This window comes from Anomalospiza imberbis, chromosome 4, assembly GCF_031753505.1.
Source record: "Anomalospiza imberbis isolate Cuckoo-Finch-1a 21T00152 chromosome 4, ASM3175350v1, whole genome shotgun sequence".
Lineage (NCBI taxonomy): Eukaryota > Metazoa > Chordata > Aves > Passeriformes > Viduidae > Anomalospiza > Anomalospiza imberbis.
In genome coordinates this window covers 70,408,275-70,430,729 of record NC_089684.1, presented here as the reverse complement: position 1 = coordinate 70,430,729, position 22,455 = coordinate 70,408,275, and the positions used below count along the sequence as shown (strand labels likewise).

General features: G+C 50.3%; 1 protein-coding gene across 2 annotated transcripts in view; it reads right to left on the bottom strand.

Moving 5' to 3' along the window:
* The window catches only part of PTPRA (protein tyrosine phosphatase receptor type A), a 115,428-nt gene that overhangs the window by 4,961 nt on the left and 88,012 nt on the right, over positions 1 to 22,455 (bottom strand). For both annotated transcript variants that reach the window (XM_068189048.1, XM_068189047.1), the window contains 14 exons: positions 19,032 to 19,110; positions 18,250 to 18,615; positions 16,289 to 16,306; positions 12,390 to 12,474; positions 10,664 to 10,737; positions 8,759 to 8,895; positions 5,914 to 6,004; positions 5,369 to 5,445; positions 4,441 to 4,477; positions 3,222 to 3,319; positions 2,970 to 3,089; positions 1,858 to 2,024; positions 973 to 1,108; positions 28 to 177 (listed from right to left, as the gene is read on the bottom strand). In XM_068189048.1, the coding sequence (XP_068045149.1) occupies positions 28 to 177; positions 973 to 1,108; positions 1,858 to 2,024; positions 2,970 to 3,089; positions 3,222 to 3,319; positions 4,441 to 4,477; positions 5,369 to 5,445; positions 5,914 to 6,004; positions 8,759 to 8,895; positions 10,664 to 10,737; positions 12,390 to 12,474; positions 16,289 to 16,306; positions 18,250 to 18,615; positions 19,032 to 19,104 (1,629 nt within the window). In that variant the 5' untranslated portion in view covers positions 19,105 to 19,110. The remainder of the gene's footprint in view (positions 1 to 27; positions 178 to 972; positions 1,109 to 1,857; positions 2,025 to 2,969; positions 3,090 to 3,221; positions 3,320 to 4,440; positions 4,478 to 5,368; positions 5,446 to 5,913; positions 6,005 to 8,758; positions 8,896 to 10,663; positions 10,738 to 12,389; positions 12,475 to 16,288; positions 16,307 to 18,249; positions 18,616 to 19,031; positions 19,111 to 22,455) is intronic.

Sequence of the window (22,455 nt, the reverse complement as noted above, 5' to 3'; positions counted from 1 at the left end):
ATCCTCCAGGACAACAGCCACGCTCACCTTGAACTCCTCCTCCAGCCCGTTGCTGCTGGTCCCTGGCACTTTGTTGTAGATCTTCTGCAGGTGGATCTCTAAGGAGGTCACCTCCAGCTCCGTGTCACCGTAGAGATAGTGCTCCAGAAGTGCTTGGTATATGAACACATACTGCATCTGCAGGGGTGCAGGGAGAGGGAAGGAGTACAAGGAAGTCTGAGTCTCTCTGAAATCTGCCTTTTTAAAATTGGTCTCACTGCTCAGAACTACACCTCCCCCTCTAGCCACACAAGTTACAAGTTGCTTTTTTCCCCCTGCTCCTTTTTTTCTGCCATGTTCCATGCCCAGTGAGCAAATGCTGGGTGCAAACCCACCACCCCTCTGCCCACCCTCTGAGAGCCCAGAAAAGTGAGTGACAACCTTCCTGCCACCAAATGAGGACAGTTTCTTTATTTACCACGCCAAGCAAAGCAGATGTGACACAAAATGTTCTCCAAGCCCGGAGAAAAGGAGGCTCAGGGGGGACCTTCTAGCTCCACAGGATTCCCTGACAGGAGGGGGCATCCAGGGGGGAGCAAGGGGCAGGATGAGAGGGAATGGCCTCAAGCTGTGCCAGGGGAAGGTCAGGTGGGATATTGGATAAATTTCTTCATGGGAAGAAGAAATTGCCCAGGGCAGCGGTGGAGTCCCCATCCCTGGAGGGGTTTAAAAGCCACGTGGATGTGGCACTTGGGGACACGGTCAGCGGTGGCCTTGGCAGTGCTGAGGGAACGGTTGGACTCTATCTTAAAGGATCATTCCCAACCTAAATGATTTAATGATTCTACAACGGCGATTCAAAAGAGCGGGACCCCGTGAAGGGCTCCCTCGATGCAGCATCACCCAAAAGGAGGGATGACACTCAACCCTCCCCCAGGCTTTGGCTGGCTGAAGGAAATGCAGGCCCAGAGGGCAGGGCAGCAGCACACTCACATCTGTCTGCACCATCTGGCAGCGCTGGGCCCGGATGCGGCTCACGAAGCCGTACACATCCACCTTCCTCTCCGTGTGCATCATGTCCAGCATGGCGTCGATGACGATGAACGTGCCCGTGCGTCCCACCCCGGCGCTGCAGGACAAGGGTTCAGGGGAGACTGGGAAGGAATTCTGCCCTGGCACAGGGTGCCCAGAGAAGCTGTGGCTGCCCCTGGATCCCTGGAAGTGCCCAAGGCCAGGTTGGATGGGGCTTGGAGCAATCTGGCCTAGAGGAAGGTGTCCCTGCCCGTGGCAGGGGGTTGGACTGGATTGTCTTCAATGAGACCAGCAGACATTAAGGGAAGACAAAGATCTTGGAATCAGCTGCTTCCCAAGAAGGCAAGAGAAATGAACGTGGGATGGTGCAAACGTGACCATCTCTGCCTTTATCGTGGGGCTTCACCTTATTGCAATGTGGAAGCCCCTGTGGCTCCCCCAGGGCTGCTGCTGTGCCTGAAACCACTGCAGGTGAGGCCAATCCCCTTGGCCCTTGCTCCAGGCAATCTGTCAGCTCAGTACTGCCTTCTCCCAAAGAGGGATGTTACCTTCTCATGCCAGGGCAGTGGAGTGCCAAGGGAGAGCCACCAGTGCTCACCCTGGCTCACTCAGCATCCAGCCAACCCAAATGACCCCTCCAGATGAGTTGTAACACCCTAACATCACTGATTCCAAGAACTTCCTTCAATTCATGCATTTTTTTGCATGTCCCCATGAGGAACATCCCCGTTTAACACAGGAAAGTTAAACAAAGATAATGAAAAAGTCCTGACTGGAAAAAAAAAATCCTTTTAAATAGGAGATGCTCTCCAGGTGACCCAGAGGTTGGCTGTGAGCAGGACTCACCTGCAGTGCACCACTATGGCTCCTGCATACTGGGGATTGCAGGTCTTCACCTTCTTCAGGAATTTCAGCATCCCGATGGGGGTGAAGGGCACCCCGAAGTCGGGCCAGCTGGTGAAGTGGAACTGGGTCACCAGGCGCTGAGGCTTCTTGTTTGTGACATCTCCCACCTGCAGGGGAAAGGAGGACTCAGGTGAAGGAGAAATACTCAGGTTTCCCTTCTTCCCCCAAAATGAAGAGAGAGAGAGAGGGAGCTGCAGACCTGAGATGGAGCTGGATGGCTTTAGAAGCAGCATCCACAGCTGCAAGGCCATGGACTCAGGCTCTGGCACAAATGAGTCTCTGAAAACATGACATTTTAACCACCCAGCACCACATCCCACATCCGAGGGCTGTGAGATGCCAGCCTGTCCCTGCCTGTGCCATCCAGCCTGGCAGCAGCTGTCATATTTCATCCTCAACAAGCTCAAACAGAAGCTGTTGCTCCATCCTTTCCCACTCCTCTGGCCAGATCATCCTCGGATTAAAGGCAGGGGAGGAAAACACACATGTCCAGGCCATTGGAGTGAAGGATGAGGCTCAGGAGAATCGCCCTCAAAGTCCAGACAGGTTTTCAGGCACCAACTCTTCCCTGCCTGCCTCTGAGAGAGGCAGGAAAACAAACAGAGTGACTAAAACACCCAGAGTCTCCTTGGAGGACAAGGAAATGTGGCGACAGATGGGAAAGCAATCAAACCCAACACATACGGCGCTGGATTTTGTCTCAGCTGAGGGGATAAATCTGATTATTTTCAGGCATTAAGTGTCTGTGGGTGAGAGCAGGAACCAACACTGCTACCAGCAAGTGCTGGAGTACTGCAGGATGGAATTTCAGCCCTGGCATCCCTCAGCTTCCCTGCCCTCAGCACAGCCACGCTGGTACCACTGGGAACAGGCTCTTGGGAGGAATAAATTCTTAACAACTCTGGTTAAAAATGGGTGCTGGGGGTCATTTCATCCCAACTCTGCTCTCACAGAGCCTTGGAGGAGTCGAGCCAACACCTTTGGGATGGCCAGTGTGGAGAGGGGAGGGATGGGATGGGGCAGGAAGGGGTGGGGGAGGTGATCCCTGGCACCTGCTGGATGCAGAACTTGCGCACGGTGTAATCCACCAGCACGGTCACGTCCTCCACGGACACTCGGATGTTCCCGTAGGTCCAGCAGCCCTGATCCGGCCAGTACTGAGCACATTTGCACTGTGGGGGGAGAAAACAGGGGCAGGTGAGCTCTGGACACACTCACAAGGCTGGGGATGGCTCCAGGACACGCCCATAAGCACAGGATGAGCCGGATTTGGCCCAATTTGGGTCAAACCTTCTGGAACGTACCTCTTTCCTCTCCTTCAGGTTGGTCACCATGACAATTGTCGCTGTGTTTTGCTCCCAAATCATCCTCCAAAAATCATTCACTGTTTCTTCCTTTGGTCCTGAGGGGAAGGTAAAACAAAAAGTCCTCTTTGGGATCAAACCCTCACAATGTGGGGCTAAATCCCAGCGTGAGGTCACACGTCACGGATGATCCAACACATTTTTTGCCAATAGGTCACAGGAGGTGCTGTGGTGTCTGGGCATGCCTGATCCAAGGAATAATCCTATCACACAATAGCTGGAATTTCTGGATTTGTTTTATGCCCAGGAATTCCATATTTAGCTCAAGAAAGGGAAACCAGACAAACACAGCATGGAGCTGCCCAAGGTCACCCAGGGAAATGGTGGCTGTCCCAGAGCCTGCAGAAGTCCTGCCCTGGGATTTTGGGTTTTAGCCATGGGATCCCATTTCAGTGTGGCCCAGGAATAGTTCCCTGCTGCCTGCCAGACACGAAGCTAACTCAGCCTACGCTCCCTTGCCAAGCCCGAGGCTCGGGGTGAGCCAAGAGAACAGCAGAGCCAAAGCTTAACCTGAGCCTGGAAGTGCTGACGGACCTGATCCAGCCTCCTGCTCCAGCCAGAGCCAGGGAAACTGGCCAGGAATGCCCTGACCCACTGGCAAGTCCAGAGAGGAAAACCAAAACACTCCCATGGGCAGGTAACATCCTGTTGCTGACACAATCCCCACCCTGTGAGTGGGAATTTTGGTTTTAGGGATGTGTTTGGACTTCTGAAGATCATGAGGATGTTTCTCCCTATCCCATCCTTGGGAGTGTTCAAGGGAGCTTGGAGCAACCTGGGATAGTGGGAGGTGTCCCTGTCCATGGCAGCGGGGTGGAATGAGATGAGCTTTGAGGTCCTTTCCAGCCCAAACCATTCCATGATTCTGTCATTTGGGGAATTTAATTAAGCAGCTCCCTGGCAGAATTTCCAGAGGTCACAACACCCTCCAGCAATGGGATTGCACAGGCAGGACTTCTCTCTGCCCACCAAGACATCCAGAACTGCTCTTTGACTGGGAAAATCATTTTGGGAACAATCTGTGAAGCAGTCAGGCCTCCTTTTAACCAGGGGAGCTCTGCAAGATGCTGTGCTGTGGGTAGAGGGGCACAGCTCCACTGAGCAGAGGGACCCAGCCCAGCTGTCCCAAAAAGAGCAATGGGAATAGTCAAGAATTTACCTTGTGCAGCAATGAACTTGTTTTTCTCTTGGTACCCCTGCAAGAAAAGAAGAAAAAGGAAGAGAAATTAATGTTTCTCTAACACAAGAGTCATGAAATGCATTTACTTCAGGAACAAACAGAGCTGGCATCTGCTCTGCTGCTCATTCTCCTGTGTGCAGAGAAGAGCTGCAGCCTCTGAGGGGAGAATCAGCTCCAAAGATGGGCTGAAATAATTGAAAATCCTTGTGCAAAGGGCCGTTTTCCCACAGGAACACTCCCCATGCTCACATAATGCAGGAATGACCCCACTTGTTGACATGAGGCACTAATGAAGTGGTACCTGACAGCCCTTCCACTGGAGTCAGACCCTGCATCCAGAGCATGGGAAATCAGCACTGATCCTTGGAAGAGGGGCTGTAGAACCCACAGGGATTGATTTTGTGTATTTTATTTACTGGGGAGGGAAGGAAAAAGCTCTTTTGAGTCTTCCTTTGCTTCATGTGCCTGCATCTCTCACATGACCCTTCCAGCTGATTGGAGCCGCATGGTGACAACCACAAAGGACCCATCTCCTCCCAGGGGCAGAGCAGGGCAACGTTGCTTCCATTTCAGCTGGATTCCTTGATTTCTTCTCCATCCCCTTCCCACATCAAGCCCTGCAAGCTGGGAAGCACTGATGACCAACTGGCCACACTCTTCAAGGATTTAAAACTGTATGGACGTGGCACTTGGGGACATGACTTAGTGGTGGCCTGGCAGTGCTGGGGGAATGCTTGGACTTGTGGTTCTTAGAGGGCTTTTCCAACCTCAAAGATTCTATGATTCTTCAGCTGTTTGTTGATCAGAAATGCCCAGCTCCAGCAGGAGTGGCTCCCCAGCCCTCTCCAACCCAGCCTGCTTGGCTTTGCTCGTGGCAGGGATTTCCCCTTCACGTCACAAAACTCACATTAATGAAGGAGGCGTTGATGTAGTCGGAGTCAGGGACCCCTTCCACAGGAGTCAGGTGAACCCTGGAATGATCATCTGGAGGGAAATCAAAACTCTGCATTAAAGACTACCCCCTCCAGTCTGCTGGTACCTGGCATAGTGAGAATCCAGGTGTTGGAGTGGAGCCCACGCTCCTGGCTCCGCTGCAAAAACACCTTTATGCCCCCAAATTCCTCTTGCTTAAACCCAGAGAGGTCCCAGATCTTGTCCAAGGTCGTTTTTTTTCTACAGAGTGCATATCTGAGGACACTCCAAGCCAGCCCACTGCCCAGTGCCACCAGGCAAGAGTTGTCCCTTCTGGCATCTCCCATTCCTTTCACTCTCCACGGCCTCCTGGCTGCTGAGGGGCTCCATGGAGCTTCTCCCCACAGGTATCCAAAGCTAAAGCAGACACAGCCACCCACCTGGGACCCACCCACCTTGCCCATCCCAAAACCAGGAATGGGGAGTCCTGGCAGGAGTCCCCGAGTGTTTCCCCCCCGTCCAACCAGCTCTGACACGTACAGGGCAAAATGTTCACATATCTGTTCTTCTCCTTGTTCTCCTCCTTGGAAGCAGCTTCACATGTGGCCTGTATGGGACATGCTGGGAGAGCCTGAAATGGCAGAAGAAAAAGGGTTTTCCATGATGTTTTCATGGCACAGCAGGGACAATGCGCTGGAAAATGCCACCTCTGAGCATCCTGCCCCTCTGGACGTGTCCCCACCACCCACAGCCCTCACCTCCACCCCAGCAGCAACTCTCAAAGTGACCATTTAAATAGCTGGGCTGGACCAGAGAGAGGCGATCCCTTCGGAAAGATGAGGAAAGAGATCTGGAATCTCCTGCTCCATGGACACGAGGTGGCAGCAAAGCCGCCAGCTCCGAACCCGCCCGGCAGCACCAACGAGCTCATTCCTGATTCCTGTCCACCGAGGCTCCCGTGAGATTCCCTCATTAACAGCGCTGCTAATTGTGACCTGATTAAGCCCCCACTGCCCCAGCCCACCCAGTGATGACAGGAGCAGCCCCAGGGGGCCTTTGGTGGGTGGGGGGCTGGGGTGACAGGGGGCACAGTCCATGGGTTTCCCAGTGGAGCACAGGAGGTGCTTCCCCAGCACTGTTATCCCACATCCTCTCTGGACAGCAAAGAATGTTCTGGAGGTATCCACCATCCCTTCCTCCAGCTGACAGGATGGCAGGAAGTGTCCAGGGCAATCAGGTATTTATAACCCTAAAAATCCCCCTCCCTGGGCATTCATTGCACCTATTTGGTTTCATCGCAGCACGGCCAGCAAAGGGATCAAGTTTTGTAGCAGCTGGACAAAGTGGAGTGGCTTTTTTTTTTTTATCTTCTCCTCGTTCTCATGGTGCCATATCATGGCTTGGACCTGGGCTGAGAGCACAGGTCTGATGAGGAGCAGCTAAGGGAGCTGGGAAAGGGGCTCAGCCTGGAGAAAAGGAGGCTCAGAGGGGACCTTGTGGCTCTGCACAACTCCTGACAGGAGGGGACAGCCGGGGGGGTCGGGCTCTGCTCCCAGGGAACAGGGACAGGAGGAGAGGGAACGGCCTCAGGCTGGGCTAGGGGAGCTTTAGATTGGATATTTAGGAAAATATTTTCACAGAAAGAGTTGTCAAGCCCCAGAACAGGCTGCCCAGGGCAGTGGTAGAGTCACCATCCTTGAAAGTGTTAAAAAAAAAAGTGTAGATGTGGCACTGATGTGGCACTTGGAGACATGGTTTAGTGGTGGTCTTGGCAGTGCTGGGTTAATGGTTGGACTCGATAATCTTAGAGGGCTTTTCCAACCTTAATGAACCCACCCCATTCCATTCCATTCCATTCCATTCCATTCCATTCCATTTCCACTCCACTCCACTCCACTCCATTCCATTCCATTCCATTCCATTCCATTCCATTCCATTCCATTCCATTTCCACTCCACTCCACTCCACTCCACTCCATTCCATTCCATTCCATTCCATTCCATTCCATTCCATTCCATTCCATTCCACTCCACTCCATTCCATTCCATTCCACTCCATTCCATTCCATTCCATTCCATTTCCACTCCACTCCATTCCATTCCACTCCACTCCATTCCATTCCATTCCATTCCATTCCATTCCATTCCATTCCATTCCATTTCCACTCCACTCCACTCCACTCCACTCCATTCCATTCCATTCCATTCCATTCCATTCCATTCCATTCCATTCCACTCCACTCCACTCCATTCCATTCCATTCCATTCCACTCCATTCCATTCCATTTCCACTCCACTCCATTCCATTCCACTCCACTCCATTCCATTCCATTCCATTCCATTCCATTCCATTCCATTCCAGTTCCACTCCATTCCACTCCACTCCATTCCATTCCATTCCACTCCACTCCATTCCATTCCATTTCCACTCCATTCCACTCCACTCCATTCCATTCCATTCCATTTCCACTCCACTCCATTCCATTCCATTCCATTCCTTTCCATTCCATTCCATTTCCACTCCATTCCACTCCACTCCATTCCATTCCATTCCATTCCATTCCATTCCATTCCATTCCATTCCATTTCCACTCCATTCCACTCCACTCCATTCCATTCCATTCCATTCCACTCCACTCCATTCCATTCCATTCCATTCCATTCCATTCCATTCCATTCCACTCCACTCCATTCCACTCCACTCCATTCCATTCCATTCCATTCCATTCCATTCCATTCCATTCCATTCCATTCCATTCCATTCCACTCCACTCCATTCCATTCCATTCCATTCCATTCCATTCCATTCCATTCCATTCCATTCTTTTTGTATTGACAAGGCAAAACAGATCCATTGTCACAAGCTGCAAAGCCCAGCAATGTCAAGAAGAGGTTGTAGCCATCCCTGAGGAGATTGCTCTGGGCTTGTGGGACAAGCACAACACCCGAATTCCTCACAGCTGAAGGCCAGCCTTTGTCCCATACGCTGTCATCATTGTGTTTCAGGGTTAACAGCTCACTGAAATAAGATGGGCTCATTCCTGTTTCTCTGCCCAAGCTTTTTTTTTTTTTTGTTTCTTTGTGGATTTAAGGCCATGAGGACTGGGAGGCAGAGCATGGGAGGGAACCAGCAAGCAGCTGAGCTCTGGAAGACCCCAAGACATCCAGGATCATCCCTGAACCCAGGAAAATGTACCTCTGAAGAGCTGTTTGCTAGAAACCCTCTGCTTTCTGCAGCGAGCATGAGGGCGGACGGCTCATCACAGATCCAAGGACACAATCAGCCCTTCCACCGCTCAGCCTCTAAGAAACCCCCAAGAATCAGATCCTAAACCCGAGCCCGAGGGCAGCCTGTGGGCTCTGGGGGCAGCAGCAGAGGCACTCACGTTGAACTCCTCCCGAAAGAGCTTGTTGTCGTCGGCCATGCGGCGGTTGATCTCCTCCTCCAGCTTGTCCACGGGCAGCGGGGGGTACTTGCGGTTGGTGCTGGGGGAGCGGGCGAGCAGGGGCATGCTCTGTGGCTCTGCAATGACACCCGGGGGGTCACAGGGGCCACCAGCTGTCCCCCGTGGCCCAGCCACGCCCAGGGGAGCACAGGGACGCCGCGTGCCGCCGTGCTGTCCTCGTGTTTGCACGGAACGGTTTGGGTTGGAGGGGATGTTAAAGAGCATCGCGGTCCAAAGGCTTCCGCCAGGCCAGGCTGCTCTGAGCACAATGGCACCCGGCTTGTGGCAGCACTGGGGTGGCAGCAAGGCCAGGGCAGTGCCTGTCCCCTGTGCTGGCACTGCTGGGGCACCTCCTGGGGGCAGTTCTGGGCCTCTCACAACAAGATCTTGAGGGGCTGGAGGGTGTCCAGAGAAGGGAACGGACATGGGCAAGGGTCTGGAGCACCAGGAGCAGCTGAGGGAGCTGGGAAAGGGGCTCAGCCTGGAGAAAAGGAGGCTCAGGGGGGACCTTGTGGCTCTGCACAACTCCTGACAGGAGGGGACAGCCGGGGGGGTCGGGCTCTGCTCCCAGGGAACAGGGACAGGAGGAGAGGGAATGACCTCAGGCTGGGCCAGGGGAGCTTTAGATTGGATATTTGGGAAAATTTCTTCATGGAAAGGGTTGTCCAGCCCTGGCACAGCTGCCCAGGGCAGTGGTGGAATCTCCATCCCTGGAGGGATTTAAAAGCCGTGTGGGTGTGGCACCTGGGGACATGGGTCGGTGGCCTTGGCAGTGCTGGGGGAATGCTTGGATTGGATGATCTTAAAGGACTTTTCCAATCCCAAAAAATCAGTGATCCTAGGATGATTAACACTCAGATCTACACTCTCCCAGAGGCAGGACAGGGCACTGAGGACCAATCAGTGCTGGGGTTGGAGACCACCTGGCTTTGAATTCCAACTTCTCCCTCTCTCCCATGGAAAGTCTGGCACCACCACTGTGAAACAATTCCCAGGAGGGCACAGCAAAGGCAGCTGCTGCTTGTGCTGCTCAGCAGAGCCCAGAAAGGCCATGGGAGGGTTACACCAACACAGCTGAGCGTTTATGAAGTTCACACCTCCATTTACAGTGATGTAAGATGGCAGGGAAGGTCTTAGCAGCCAACATAAAATAAAAAAGGTGCTGGATTCCAGTCCGTGCTTCTCAGAAGGTGTTTGGTTTAGGTGGAAGGAGTGCTGAAAAAGCATCTGAACTGACTTTAAGAGGTCTCCTCAGATCTTAATCAGTGCCTACGCATGGATGGAGATGCCCAACTTCAGACCCTCCGTGTCAGCTCTGGCTCACAGCTCAGGGGCAGAAGAATTTAGACATTACACAAGCCTTTAAAATTGCATGTTTAGGAGGTACAAAAATGTTTTTATAATGAAAATAAGTGTATTCCCTGTTTTCTCCTGGAAATGTTAGTTTGGTGTCCAGAATTAGCGTGAAGATCAAAGTTTTAATCAGAGACCATCCTAATCTGAAGGAGCAGAAGAATGTTTAATTACTCCCCAAAGATGTGGGTTTTTTTTCAAAAAAGGTTCTCATTGGAGTCAAAGAAACACTGTGAAAAATCAAGAGGAATGTGAGTGGTGATTTTGGAAGTGATCACCCATTTTGATATCAACCACTTGAGGGCAAACACTGAGCCAGTGGAATGAAAGCTGGGAAATAAACCTTCGTTCTATGAAAGTCTGCCAAAACCACGGAAAACACGGAACAAAGGAGGTCAGGAAACAACATCAACAACAAAACAGAAATGAAAGAATATCTGCCTACAAAAATACGAGGTGGGAGAGACCCTGTGTGGCACCAGGTGGACTCACCTGTGTCGTCCGTGCGGCCGTTGGACAGACGGAAGGAGTTGGAGTGGCTCCCTGCCTGCTTGTATTTCTTGAACCTGCCAAGGAGAATTGGGGTGGAAAAGTCAGTAAATATCCACCAGGAAGCCCAGGTTCCCTCCCAGATGAGACCTAAGTAAGAATGAATATTGACAAAAGGAGTAGGACACTAAAAAGTAGCAAAATTCTGAAATTCTTAAAAAGGAAGTTACTGGCTCAGATTTTACTGATTTTCTACTTTGATCTAACAGCAGAAAAAAATGAAAAGAGCAGAAAAAACTTCTGGAAGTAGCAATATCTCACTTCCTCCTTGTGATGGAGGAGAACTCTTTAAATAGTTTGCTCAAAGGATATATGCAAGACAAGTTTAATCCAGCTGCCTATAACTGTGTGAAAAAGAACAACAAATGATGTGGAGAAGGTCAAACAGGAATGCAAGGATGATTGTGATAACAGCACACTGACTCAACTTACTACAGGTGAGAATTTATGGACATAATCATAAATAACCATCTAGAAGCATCCAAAGAGCTTTCCCTTTTTTTGCCACACTTCTTCAAGGCTTCATGAATTAGCTGGTGGGTCCAGGAGGCTGCAGGACCTCTGAAATCCTGCCTGTGAGCAGAGCTGCTCACGGAGCACATCTGCAACAGCTGCAGGAGCCCAGAGGGAGGGGGAAACCAGGAGAAGCTTTAAGGGTGCTCTTTACAGAGGACACCCCAAGGAGTCCCTGCTCCCTGGGCTGATCCAGCAGAGCACATAAAGCCCAGGTTGATCTGTCCTGCAGCAAATCCCTGCTCCATGTGCTTTTAACTTGGAGCAGCTGCTCATGCTCCCTTTGCCTGAAATTCGGAGTTTTGCTGAATCACTGGGCAGAGAACACAAACCCTTTCTTTCAGGGCTGGAAGCCAGGTGGGAAGGACTCAAACTCTGCTGCTGCTGAACTCCTGAGGCAAAACTCTCCTCAGGTTCACTGCTGTGAGGGCAGGCCTGGAGCCAGGAGACAGAGGGAAGTTTTCCACTGCTAAGGAAATTGTTTTTTCTTTTTTTCTTTTTAAAGACTTAATCACCAAACTGGTGAGTAAATTAAAATGTTTACTGCAGGTGAATAAAGACACTCTTAGTTATGCTTTCAGGAGCTGGGGATGCTTCATTTTAAGCAGGGCAGATGCTTAGATTCTAAAAAATGGACCTAAGAAGGCTTTATTGTGCTGTAATTTCAAGTACAGCATCACCTAACACTCCTCACAAGCTCCTGCCATTCACAGTGAAAGGTGCACAGGGACCAAACAGAGTTTGGATGTTGGATCCTGCTTGCTATCAAGATGGGCATGAAGGAATAACACATTGAAAGCATTTTGTTTTCAGCCTCCCTGGATTACTCAGTCCATCATCTGCAGCCTCACAAGGAAACTTCCCCTGCTTTTCCCCACACTGACAGGGCTTCAGTTCATTCTACCCTGCTGAATGTGACATTTTGAAAGGCAGGACAGGAATTCCCCACACGAGGAGCAGCTTTGCAGAGAAAGGAATGAGCATCGTTCACCAGATAACCCCAAACATAATTTTCATTCACTGTCCTTACAGGTTTCTTTTCAAAGCACCAGCTGTGTCAGCCTTTAGCTGGGGAGACAGCACAAAAGGCTCATTCCTGCTCATTCAGGAATTGTTTCTGTCAAACAAGGGAATCCAGCATTAAAGCAGCTCTTACCTCAACATGTACAGAACAATAATAATAAATACTATGACTAGGAGGGAGGACAGGGCCACCATCACAGCTATAATGGGAGTCTCATCTGCAAGAGGAAGAGAAAGGTGTGGTTATGGACATTGGAAAACATCCAGAGCCATCATTTAACAGGGCAGAGCTCTACAATTTCTGCTTGAAGAACAATTCTGATGATGATATTAGTAATAAAAACATAATAAATAATAAATAGTATTAAGTGATGTTGCAATTTTCCAGACTGGGAGTGAAGCAGAAAAGGATGAGTGAGCACCATGTGCCTCAGACACTCCCAGGTCAGATTAAAACCTGAAACCACCACTCAGAGCACCTCAATCTTCTCCAGGAGTCGATCACTGTGAAATTGTGACCTTGCAGATGAAAACAGTGATGGGGAAAGTTTGGCCTGAGCTATTCTGGGGTTCCCTCTGCACACCTGAATGTGCACGTGGTGGCCCAGCAGCCACCAGGAGAAATTCCCTCTGTCAGCTGGTGATCTACAAAGCTTTCTGCCTGAGACTTAAGGGTCCAGAGAAGTTCCTAAGAGTCTGCTGTAAGGAATGTTTGGTATATGATAAGGAACTTTGGATTAAAATGGGTGAAAACTCTGACCTCTCTAAGATCCCACAGATACATTTGTAACCACCACGATTTTGCTTCCAGTTCTTTGTCAAACACGACGAGAGAGCAAAGCTTCCTGCTGCACCTGGGATCTGAATACCTCCAAGGGTGAGATTTGGTGTGGACCAGGCTGCCCAGAGAAGCTGTGGCTGCCCCTGGATCCCTGGAAGTGTCCAAGGCCAGGCTGGATGGGGTTTGGAGCACCCTGGGATAGTGGAAGGTGTCCAGAGTGGAACTGGATCAGTTTTAAGACCCTTTCCAACTCAACCATTCCATGATTCTGTAATTATAGAATAATTTGGGTTGGAAGTGACCTCCAAAGACCACCTAGTCCAACCCCTTACTCTCTCCTCCCTGGAAATACAGAGTTTAGGAGAGGTCAGACACCACCTGGCCACCAAGTGTGACCCGATTTGGCTCCCTTGCAGAAGCTCCTCAAGGGCAGGTACCTCACAATTCCCTTGCAAAAACCACTTAAATTAGTCTGAAACTCTCCCGTCCTCCACGACCCACAACAGATTTTATTTTTCCTTTAAACAAGCCATTTCTATCTCGTGCTGGAGGTCAGTGCATCAGTGGTTGGTGCTGGCAAATCACCCAGCTGGGTTGGAAGCCAAGCAGCTCCAACCAGGGAGGAGAAGGGCCCTGAAGGGCATTTTTTCAGATAAATGTGGATGCCAGCCATGCCAGCTGGGGGATATTTCCATTTTCCATCAGCTCCCTCCATCTGAGGGGGCACCACACTGTGTCTACACAGCCCCAAGGGGCTGCAGGGCACGACCCTTCTTCCCACCTTCTGTGCATCCATTTCCCTGCAGATCCCCGCTCCATGTGTCTCCACAATTTCAGCCAGCAGATTTCCTTAGCTGGGGTTTATTTTGTCCATCTCTGAGCTACCCAAGGGCACTCTGATTGTATTTCTGTGTTTGCCCCTCTGTGGTGTGAGGTCTGGGAATGTTATTTCTGTTAAAACATATGATTTTTCTGTCATGATTTCAAGGCAATGGCCCAGTGTGGCAAAGAAAAAAATTAAATTATCCTGGTTTTGCATGTTTTTGTCCTTCTCATCTACTGCCCTAATGTGGCAGCACCTCCCAAAAGGAATTTGTTGGGAATTTTGCCTCAATAGGTGATGAGCCCTGGCATTCCCCATCCTGACACTTCCCAAAAGCAAGAACAGTTTGGTCTTGGCCCAACCACAGCCAGCCCTGGCCTCTCACTGAGACTGCTGAGCACAGCCACCATCTCCATCCTGTCTGCAGGAGAGAAGGAGGAGCTGCCACGCCAAAACCTGCGGTGTTAAGTCACTGTTAGACCATTCTTTCCTGCCTTGGCTGGAGTTAAGCTCAGCCTAACCAGTGCTGAGCTGGGCTGGAGCTGCAGCTGCAGGGCAGCGGTGGCTGGTGATTCGTGAGCGAGGTGTGATTTGTGGGCAGGGCAGGATGCAGATTTGAGGGCAGGGGTGGCTCTGGCAGCAGGGTGCAGGGAGTTTGGAGGTTTTGGGGTTTTTTTTTTTGCAGCTGTTCTTTCCACACATCTGGCGGGATGAGCAGTTGGAGCTTTCCCACCGCTAACGGCCCACCCGGCACAGCCCGGGCAGGAAACGAGCTGGAGGGTCCCCAGCTGCTCCCTGCCAGCCCTGCTGAGCTGTGCCAGCTCCCCCACAGCTCCTGTCCTGCTCCAGCCTCGGCCTGAGGGCTTCATGCTGGCAATCCACTTGGAAAAGGGACAAGGACTCAACCTTCTGCTCCCCCGGCGCTGCAGCACCCATCGCAGTCCTGAGCTTGGAAGGCAGCAGGAGGCTTAAATCTTGTCCTGGTCCCTCTGAGGAGCCACCAAACCTTCCTGTGGGGCTTGGGATCATGTCCCAGCTGCAGGCAGAGGTGCTCTGTAGGCTGTCACCCAGACCTGGCTGCAGTCATGGCAGGAGGACGGGGCTGAGCAGCCCATCCCTGCTCACAGCTGGCAACATCTGCCCACAAAACCAGTCACAGAATGGTTTGGGTTGGAAGGGACCTTAGAGATCATCCCATCCCACTCCCTGCTACAGGCAGGGACACCTTCCACCATCCCAGGCTGCTCCAAGCCTCATCGAAGCTGGCTTTGGACACTTCCAGGGAAGGAGCTGCCACAAATCTCTGGGCATCTTGTGGCAGGGCCTCACCACCCTCACAGTCAAGATTTTATTCTCAATATCTAATCTAAACCTACTCCCAGTCTGAAGCCATTTCCCCTTGTCCCATCACTCTATGTTCTTGTTAAAAATGCCTTATTTAATCTGATTTCCTAACTACATTTATAATAATATTAGCAATATTCATATAAATCTTGTTGGGAAGTCAGATGTATTGCCATTTTTTTTTCTTTGCCCTCAGGAGCAGGGATGCACGATGGCAGCGGGAGCACAAAATCAGGGCCTAAGCCAGGCCAGATCTGAGGGAATTGCACTGAGCATTTCTGCAGAGGCTCAGCCACAATTTCAAACGAGTTCCCTTGGACCTGCATCCCTTTTATTCCCTCTGCTAAGTGTGTGCTGCCCGTCAGTGCTCAGAGCATCTGTCTGTTCCCTGGACCATCAGTGGGCTGGGTGAGCCAGGCACAGAGAGCAGCACCAGGCAGAGTTTGCAAAGCTGCAACACCCATCAGAGGCAGGATGAAAACACACAGAGGCAGCTGATTGCTCCAGGTGGGAGCCAGCCCGGCTCTGCCCGCTCCTGGAGGGCTGAAGCCATCAGTAATTGCAAATATTCTGGTGGAGATGCCAGTTCTCAGAGCTGAGAGATGGAAAAATGTCCCTAAAGTGCTGTTCTCTTACAAGAAATGGATTTGTGTTACTGTTTGCCAACAGAATGAAGGAGAACAATTATTATTCCCATCATCTGCAGGATGGGTTTGGATCAAATCATGTAAGTCACAGTCAATAAAGACAATTCAGCAGCAGCAAAAAAAAAAAAAAAAACCCAAAGGAAATTTCCTGAATGGCTTCTTAGACTTTGGCCATCCAGCTCTAGGGACGTGCTGACATTCTCAGAGCAGGAACAATTCATAACTAACAGGACATGTACAAATTGGGATGGGATTGTTTCGTTCTAAAAAGAAAAGCACAACAGAAATTAAGATATCAGTGTGTCACCAGCTCTTTTAAAGAGCTTGGGAGACTTCACAAAAACACATTTGGAAGTCCTAAGGAGAGCTCTCCAATAGCAGAATGCTTCTGGAATCGTTTTTACTGAGTAAAGAGCAATGAAATGTAACATTCTTACCTCTTCTGTCAGAGTTACCTGCAGAAAAAGAAAACAAAAGTCTCTTAGCAACAAAGGAACAAGACATTTTAGTAAGTCAGGAAGGATCAAAGACCAAGACAGGAACAAATTTAGTAACTCTCATCATCTGCCTGTAAATCTTTCCTTTAAAACACTAGCTATAAAACCAGGACGTTAAAATGAATTTCTGAGTAAGGAAAAAGGAACAAATCCTGAGTTTTTCTCAGCAGAACAAGGAGCTGAAGCCAAGCTTTAACATCAATAAACACAACTTACTGTTTAAACCCATAACCACCAAGTCACTGGTGTAATTCATTAGCACTTAAATATCAGGAGATAACACTGGTGCATAATTTTAAGAGTGTGGCTGAGCCAAGAGCTCAATTAAGAGCAGCTGGGCTCAGGGATGGGGGTGAGGAGCATCCAAGGAAAGTCTCTACCTGCTGGGTTGGATGTCTCATCCAGAGGGCACCGGAACAAACCTGTGCCAGGGAGAGCAGAGCCTGGCTCTCCCAGGGCAATGCTGCTGGCACAGGGCTGAGGACAATCCTGGTGGGTTTGGACAAGGAGGAACTGCCCCTACAACGTGTGACGACCTGCCCCAGTCCCCTTCTCGAGCACCACTTAATTCTTCCATGATAACACCAACATTTCCTGTTAAATCTAATGGCAAGGGCAGCCCTAAAACTGATTTTGCTCCTTGACAAATTATTTGAGATGAAGAAAGAATTAGGTTAGATCATTTGTTCATCAAGTGAGAAGCCACTTCTGGCCTTGATGGTGCAATGGCCAATGTGTCATGGCATACAGCAGGGGAGTTCACCAAAACTGGTAACTCAGATCACAAAAAGGCAGAGGAGACACAAAAACGAATAAATTCAGCCCCCCACGACCAGACATCATCTTACAAAATCCAGGTATTAGCAGCACTTAAGGCTTTTGCCTCCATCTCTGCTGTGTGTAGGCTACATTTGTACCAAACTTGCCCCATTTGTGTGTCTGAGGCTATGTCAGACTCCTTCACTCTGCAGAAAAGGATTTGGGGTGGGAAGGAAGCTGGACGAGCTCAGGGGCGGCAGAACAAAAGCTGGGTTGTGAACTCCCTTCAACCACATCCCTTCCTATGCTGGTGGCAAAGACAACTTCACTGCAGCTTCACAGGCTGTGGTTTCCAAAGATTCCCACAGGAAGAGGGCACACACATCTCACTGAGGTGCAGAGCCACCCAACAGCCAAAATCCCTTGGGAAATTGGTTCTTAAGGAACATACACTTGACACCTCCCTGCATTAACTCCACCATCATCCTGTTTCAGGGTTTTCTAATCCACAACCAAGTTACCAATCCTGTTTTTCCACTAAATCCCAAGGTCTAGCAGGCACTGCCATCTTCCTGTTGCAAGCTGGAGACATGCAGTACCCAAACTGGGTCTCAAACAATACAACGACCCAACCATGGCTGAAGAGCCACAGCTCAGCAAAGATTTCTGGACACCTCAGCCTCTTTTTGCCTCATTTTTCACTCTTAACCTGGACTGAGCAGCCAAACAACGTATTATGGGGTCACTCTCCTGATGTGCTAAGAGGGGAATGAGATCAGGATGGCAACAGAGACAACTCTGTCTCATCTGGACCTTTCAAAGACTGAAGTTGCCCAAGAAATGGGGAAAATTGATAATGGAAGGAGACAATCACAGAATAGTTTGGGTTGGAAGCAAAGATCATCTCGTGCACCTGTGGATGTCTTTCACTGGATGATCTTGGCCCAAACCTTTGGTCAGACAAACCTCTTCCGATCTGGGCCATTCTGGGAGTCCTCTAGCATCACCATGGAATTGGCCCCAAAGTGTTTTGTTTTTTTTTTTTTTTTGGCTCCATTTTGCTCAGCCACACAAAAGAAGAGCAAAGAAACAAACCCAGAGGCAGGGTGGCCTGGAGAAGAAGAAGTGGAGGAGGTGCCTACCATTGTGGGAAGCAGAAGAGGTCTCCTGTGTTGTCACCACCATGCTGAAATTCCTCTCTGTTGTCTCTGCCTCCGTGCTGGGGACGGTGGCACGTGGGGCCGACGGCGTCACGCTGGGGAGCAGGGATGGGGCTGGAGGCACAGGCACAGTTGTCCCCAGGGTGGAGGAGATGTTGAGGCTGCCAGTGGTGGCGTTGGGGGAGATCCTGGCGGCTGTGGTTGGAGGAGCTTTTGGCGCTGTGGTAGGAACAGTCCCTGGAGTGCTCATGTTGAGTCTGCTTGTGTTGGGCGTGGTCCCATCCTCAGGACCCGCTGTAGGAGCTTTGGTGGGGCTCCTGGGGGAGGTGGACACTGTTGTGGGTGGCTCTGAGAAGGGAAAAGCACAGGGGAACCTCGGTGAGATTCTCTTCTGTGATACTGAGGGGTTTAGATGCTGAAGATTCATGTGATTGTAACTATAGGGGTAAAACACCCAACAAATCCTGAGCGTAGGACAGGAAATGCTCTGCACAGCAGGAGATACAAGTGTCCAAAAAATATAACCTGGGCAGGTGCTATTTATGGGGGTGTACAAACATTAGAGCCCCTGGAGGTGAGGATCAATATCTGTCAGAGCTAAACCTGTGGGCCCCATTTATGAGCACCTGAATCTCATCACCCTCTTTCCAACATTTTATGTTACAGCTACGTGGAGAGCAGAAGGAATGAGACACTGAGCACATTCCCACTCAGTCCTTTGATCCTAAAGATGGGATAAAAGAGAGATGAGGAGCACAGTTTACCTGTTGTAACGTTGTTAGCACCTACACTTATCAGGCCACTTCCGAGCAAAAGGAGAAAGAACCACAAATCCATGTTGACCTGGGGAGGAAAGCACAGAACACTTACATTTAAACCCTCATGCAATATCATCCCAAAATATTCCAAGGTGTGGATGTTGCTGTGCATCTTGTAAAGCTCAGAGGGAGGAGTGGAAGTGTGGCTGGAGTCCCTGCAGGCATCTGGATGGGAAGGGTTTATGGGTGAGTTCATACAACCCCAAGGGGAAAGAACATGGAGAAATCCCAGTCTGGTGCAGCAGCAAAAGTGTCCATGGATGAAGCAGAGAATGGATGAACTGTGGGAGAGCCTGAGAAGAACAAGCTGAGCACTAAAACCAAGTATCTGGTTTTAAAGGAGATTAATAAATAGTTCATATAGTGGTCTGAAAATGACCATACTCTGAGCAAACTCAAAGGCAATTTTGCTGAAGCCCACAGCAAAGAGCCTTGATCCCAAATGCCCCAAAAGTGGAGGCAGGAATGAAGGAGAGGTCAGCTCCCCCTGGCTCACTGACACCTGAAATGTTACTGGGCAGGGGCAGAACACTCAGCTCCATTCAAACCCTGTTGGATTCCCTGTGTATGTGGTCAGAACAAACACTCACGAATAATCCGAGAAGATCGGCAAGTTCAGGCTGCACGCCCATACTGTACGTGCTTCCCAGGAAATGGCCAGCAAAATTACAGGATGATGACATCAGTAAAATAATTTCCCCCAGCCCTTTCTAATACAAGATTTTTATGGTGATTTCTTTCCTCTGGAGACTTCAGAAAGCTCCTGAGAAATGGGTATCATTATCTCCTCCCAAACACCTACGGACCCAGAGATGTGAGACGTCATCGATCTGGCCAGGACAGAGCCCAGAGCTGCCAAGTCCAGACCTGCACGTGGCCATGGGGCCTTCCAAGGATGGGCCAACACCTCTCCTCTGCTCTGAGCCCAGAGAGGGCTCAGACACAGCTCTGCTCCGTGCCACGGGCTGGCAGCTGCCGCACGACTCCCGTCCTTCAGGCTTTTGTCCTGTGTCCAGTCGCGTCTCCAGGATCTCCCAGGAGAGAGCTGCGAGATCTCCCTGCCAAGTCAACCTGAGGTGCTGCCAAGAACGGGTTTTATTCCCTCCCCCTCTAATAGATCTTGTGTTGTTTGTGCTTCTTCTATTTATTTAAATCTGCTTCATCTAGACCCGTCCCAAACTCTGGGCAGAAGGACAACACTGAAGTCATCCACGCGCTGGAAATGGTATCAGCAACACAAGATCCTCCCACCTCACCCCAGAGCATCCTCCCACCAGCACCACCTACTTACATGTTTTTCCTCCCCCTCCAAAAGAAAACCTGGCAAAAATCGACCTTACTGAGTGACCAAAAGGTCAGACAAACCCTGAACCAGAAGGAAACCAAGCTCTGGAGATAAGAGCTTTCCACAGGCTCCATCCACGGCCAGCCCTGCTGCTGCAAGCAGGGCAGGGCTTTCTCCAAGGGTCCCACTGGTGTGAGCAGTCAGCATTCCAGAGGGTTTCATCGCCAGTTAAAATATCTGTCTGCATGAATTTGAACTAATTCAGTCCTCCTGTCACTGGTGAGAGCAGTACTGGTCCTGCAATGCCTCCCCCAGGCTGTGCTCCAGGGTGGGATGTCAGGAAAAACCCACAACCAGTAGTCTGATGGTTTGATGACATGTTCCACTCATGGTGATTAATGCACCCCACTCGGCTTGGTCAGACGCTTGCCAGAGTCTGAGAAGAGCCTGGTCTACACAGGTTTGGCTTTGGGGGAAAATCTATTATTTGTAAGGAATAAATTCTTCCCCGTGAGGGTGGTGAGGCACAGGGAGCCCAGAGAAGCTGTGGCTGCCCCTTCCCTGGAAGTGTCCAAGGCCAGGCTGGACAGGGCTTGGAACAACTTGGGATAGTGGAGAGTGTCTCTGTCCAGAGCAGTGGGGTGGAACTGAGTGATCTTGAAGGTCCCTTCCCAACCCAGACAATTCCCATGATCTTTGCACCTTTCTGCAGGAGACAGATTGTCCAAGCATCCCACTGTGGAATCCCACAGAAATAAGGTGCTCATCCTGATGGGACCCACGTGCAAAAGCAGGAGGAAGTTAAACACACACTGAAACTCCAGAGAATGGAAATGATGGCACAGAGATGCTCTGAAAACCTCTCAAGGGCTGATGAAAGCACCAAGATCTCGTCAGCACAACCACTTCCCTCACTGGGAACCCATCACTGCCACAGCAAGGACACCGTGGCAAGGAAAAGGGGAAGACTCGGCTCTTCTGTAAGAACTGCTGGGAAAAAAGTGACCACTTGCTGTGTTTTGATGAATATTTGCACAGAAACACCATTCACTGAGGTGGATATGGCTCCTTTCTCTTCCCCCACCTTGCTTCTCAAGAGTTCCCGTTCTTTTGGGATCCTGTTCATTTGGGATCCCCATTCATTTTGAGTTCTGTTTATTTGGGATCCCATTCACTTAGGATCCATAATCATTTGGAATTCCCATTCATTTGTGGTTCTGTTAATTCATGATCCCACTCATTTGGAATCCCGTTCGTTTGGCACTCCCATTGATTTAGTACCCCATTAATTTAGGGTCCCTATTCACATTGGGTCCTCGTTCATTTGGGATCCCACTCATTTAGGATCCCTGCTCATTTGGGATCCCACTCATCCCATTTCTGCTCCTGTTCTGGGCAAGCTGTGCCAGAGTGTCCCCATATCCTCACCACACTTTCCCTTGGTATTAAAGCAGAACATGGAGGGTGGGAGCAAAGAAGGAAAAGCCATGAATCCCCTCTCTGCTCTCCATTATTGGGAAATAACCCACAAAGGACAAAAGAGTTTGGGCTTATTTCCACAAACCGTGATTGCTACACGGATGAGAGCTACAGGAGATTCCTGGACTGGCTGCAAAGCCCCTCTGGGAGGGTCTGATGATCACAGAATCGTTTAGGTTGGAAAAGACCCTTAAGCTCATCAAGTCCAGCCATCGGTGAGGGTCCCTCCTTCGCTGAGCTGGCAGCACAGCTCTGGGATTACATCAGCGGGCAGGGAGCTCTAAACCCCCCTTGATTCTACATTTAATCAGTTCATTGATCCATGAGTGGATTGCAGGAGGAGGAAGGGCTCGGCAAGGGGAGATAATGCTGGATTTCCCCAAGCCTTGCCCTGCATTCGTGAAGAAAGCTGGATGCGGGCGGTCCGTGCAGAACCTGAGTTTTTATGGCTTTATTACTGTGACTGTCAGAAGGAGTGAGATGCTGGGAGCATCCCAGCTTGCCGTGCACACCATTACCCAAAAATCCAAATCCCTGGAGCTGCTCCTGTGACCGGCAATCAGCTCCTGGAGCTGCTTTATCACCTTAAAACCAGATCCGGAGCAG